This window comes from Engraulis encrasicolus, chromosome 11, assembly GCF_034702125.1.
Source record: "Engraulis encrasicolus isolate BLACKSEA-1 chromosome 11, IST_EnEncr_1.0, whole genome shotgun sequence".
In the NCBI taxonomy this organism is placed as follows: domain Eukaryota; kingdom Metazoa; phylum Chordata; class Actinopteri; order Clupeiformes; family Engraulidae; genus Engraulis; species Engraulis encrasicolus.
The window spans coordinates 50,708,663-50,711,162 of NC_085867.1; the positions used below are offsets into that span (position 1 = coordinate 50,708,663).

Here is a 2,500-nt window from a genome sequence, read left to right on the forward strand (position 1 = left end):
GTCTGTCTGTCTGTCTGTCTGTCTTCCAGGGTTTGATTGGTATTGACGGGTTGTCCGGTGCCAAAGGTTATCCTGGCAGGCAGGTGCAGTAATCCTCTATTGCTGAGCTGTGTGTGCGTGTGCGTGTGTGTGCGCATGTCTCTGCGTGTGCACGTGTGTGTTTTGAGTGGATGTATGTGAGTTCATCTCTGTGAATAAATGTGATCCCCATTGTGTGTGTAAGTATGTGTCCGTGGGAGGGTTTGTGTGTGCGCGTATGTGTTTGTGTGTGTGTGTGCGCAGGTTCATGGCCAGAGGCCGATGTAGACAGTGTAAGTGTTTTAACTGTAATTACTCAGGGCACTCTGGGGGTACGCTAACCTGCAGTCAAGAACAACAAACCCCCCAAAATGTACTATATGTGCTGTTGGGCCTGTGCTGTTTCTACACCTGTTGAGTATCTTGGCTAGAACTCCCTGGAGGATGAGATGTTATGTAAGGGTTAACGTTCGGCGAGAAGGTCGCTACCGTGGAATAGCAGCACGACAGAGAGAATCTTTAGACCCCGACGCGGAGCGGAGGGGTCTTGTTCTCTCTGAAGTGCTGCTATTCCACAAAGCGACCGACTCGCCGAAAGTTAACCCGCTTATTATATGGATATACTTAAATGATTCACACATGCGGGGCCATTTCTTTAGACCTATTTAATGTTAAGATTGTTGCTGCGCAAAACAAAACAGTGCCGTTGTGGAACACCGCTAGGCAACAGCTAGGTAGGCTAGCCAGGACAACAGGTGTTTTCTATCACAGCAGCTGATTAGAGTGACAAAAGACCGGACCCCCTGCGGAGTGATATGAAACATTCGCTTTAGCCACTGACTTGTATACAAGCCAGTGGCTTTAGCAGTGAACGTCTTGTTGCCATTGACAGCGGTAGCCAGGACAACGGGTGCTGTCTATCACAGCAGCTGATTAGAGTCTTGTTGAAAAGTCGCTTTAGCAGTGAAAAGTCTTGTTGCCATTGACAGCGGTCTGTTATAGACCAACCCGTCCGTTATCGAAAAATAACAGACGTCCGAACGTTGGGGAGCCCCGTTGAAATGAATGGAGCATTCGACAGATGACGTCACAACCATATAATAAATCTCAATAGGATCTTCCTGGATCAATTAAGGTCAAATAAAGTAATATATTGGACAGAAATAACCTGATGGGGGCCCTGTGGCGCAGCGCGCTGAGCCCCCCACATTTGGGCTTGCATGCCCACGGGGACCCCGGTTCGAGTCCGGCAGGGTCATTTCCCGATCCCACCCCGTCTCTCTGTCCCACTCGATTCCTGTCACCATCTCAGACTGTCCTATCAAAATAAATGCATAAAAGCCCCTAAAAAATATATTTAAAAATAAAAAGAAATAACCCGACTAGGTATCATTGTCAATGAAAAACAGGTTAAGGTAATCCAGCACATAAAGGGTAGAAACTTCCAAGCCCCCAACTAATGGGAATAAATTCATTCACACTTTACACACATTCACACACTAACTCAGATGAGACACGATCAGAAGGAGTGCATTATGTATGCCTGATCTGACCTTCAGGTGATGCTATACAGAGCAATGTGCAGTGTTGCTGGGCAACAACATGGTTGGCTCCTAATTGTCTGAAGTTCGATGAAGACAGGTTGTAGGACCCAGTTCTGTGCATTAACGTCTGTACATAACCTAAACTACATCAAAATGTTTTCTGTGCAGTTCCAATTATACACATGAATGTGCATATACTTTTCTTCTAACTGTGTTCAATCCTTAGATTGACATTATTAGCATAGCTTAGCACAGCCATTGGAAGAGAGTGGTACCATTAGCATGAAGCCACAAGCAACCACTGGACGGAATTTAATAGCCGTTTTGCACTCTGGTTTACGTTCATTTTTAGAGTGCTTTATCAGTACTTTTGCTGAGGTTTTATTTGGACATCAAATATGGCTATATTGTCAAACTAGGCATTAAAAACACAAAGAGAAAAAATCCATGTGTTCTGATATTTTACCAAATCTTAACTATAGATAAGCAATTTCCTGAAATAGGACTGTTCCTTTAACTTAGTGTGCAGCCATCAGGTGAGTGTATCTGCTCCTCACCTGAACGCCATCCAGAGGACAAGCAGCTGTTTCCAGTGACCTTGTGGCATGCCGCCCGCAAACGCAAAGCTCTTTTCCCCCTTACGTCTGTTCCCCTCACAGCCCCCCGCCCCCCTCTCTCTCTCTCTTCCATGATTACTCAACAACACAGATTTAGGACACCAGGAAACTAGGGCATATTAGGCCAGCAACACACTGCTATGTAAAGATCATTTTACAGGCTAATTTCTGTGTTACAAAAACAATTGTTTAGTTTTATTGTTTAGCTTCAATGACTGATGTCAAATTTATATGCGTTGGATCAAACACCTGACTGGTCACAGTTTATTGTCAGTGTTTTGGTTCACACCCAGATGTGCTGCAGCGTCAGTTTGCACAGTG

The 2,500-nt window shown here is 45.0% G+C and overlaps 1 protein-coding gene across 1 annotated transcript in view; it reads left to right on the top strand.

Moving 5' to 3' along the window:
- Nucleotides 1-2,500, top strand: part of LOC134458518 (collagen alpha-1(XXVII) chain A-like) — a 69,084-nt gene that overhangs the window by 26,269 nt on the left and 40,315 nt on the right. The window contains exon 9 of the mRNA XM_063210867.1: nucleotides 30-83. Within this exon, the coding sequence (XP_063066937.1) occupies nucleotides 30-83 (54 nt within the window). The remainder of the gene's footprint in view (nucleotides 1-29; nucleotides 84-2,500) is intronic.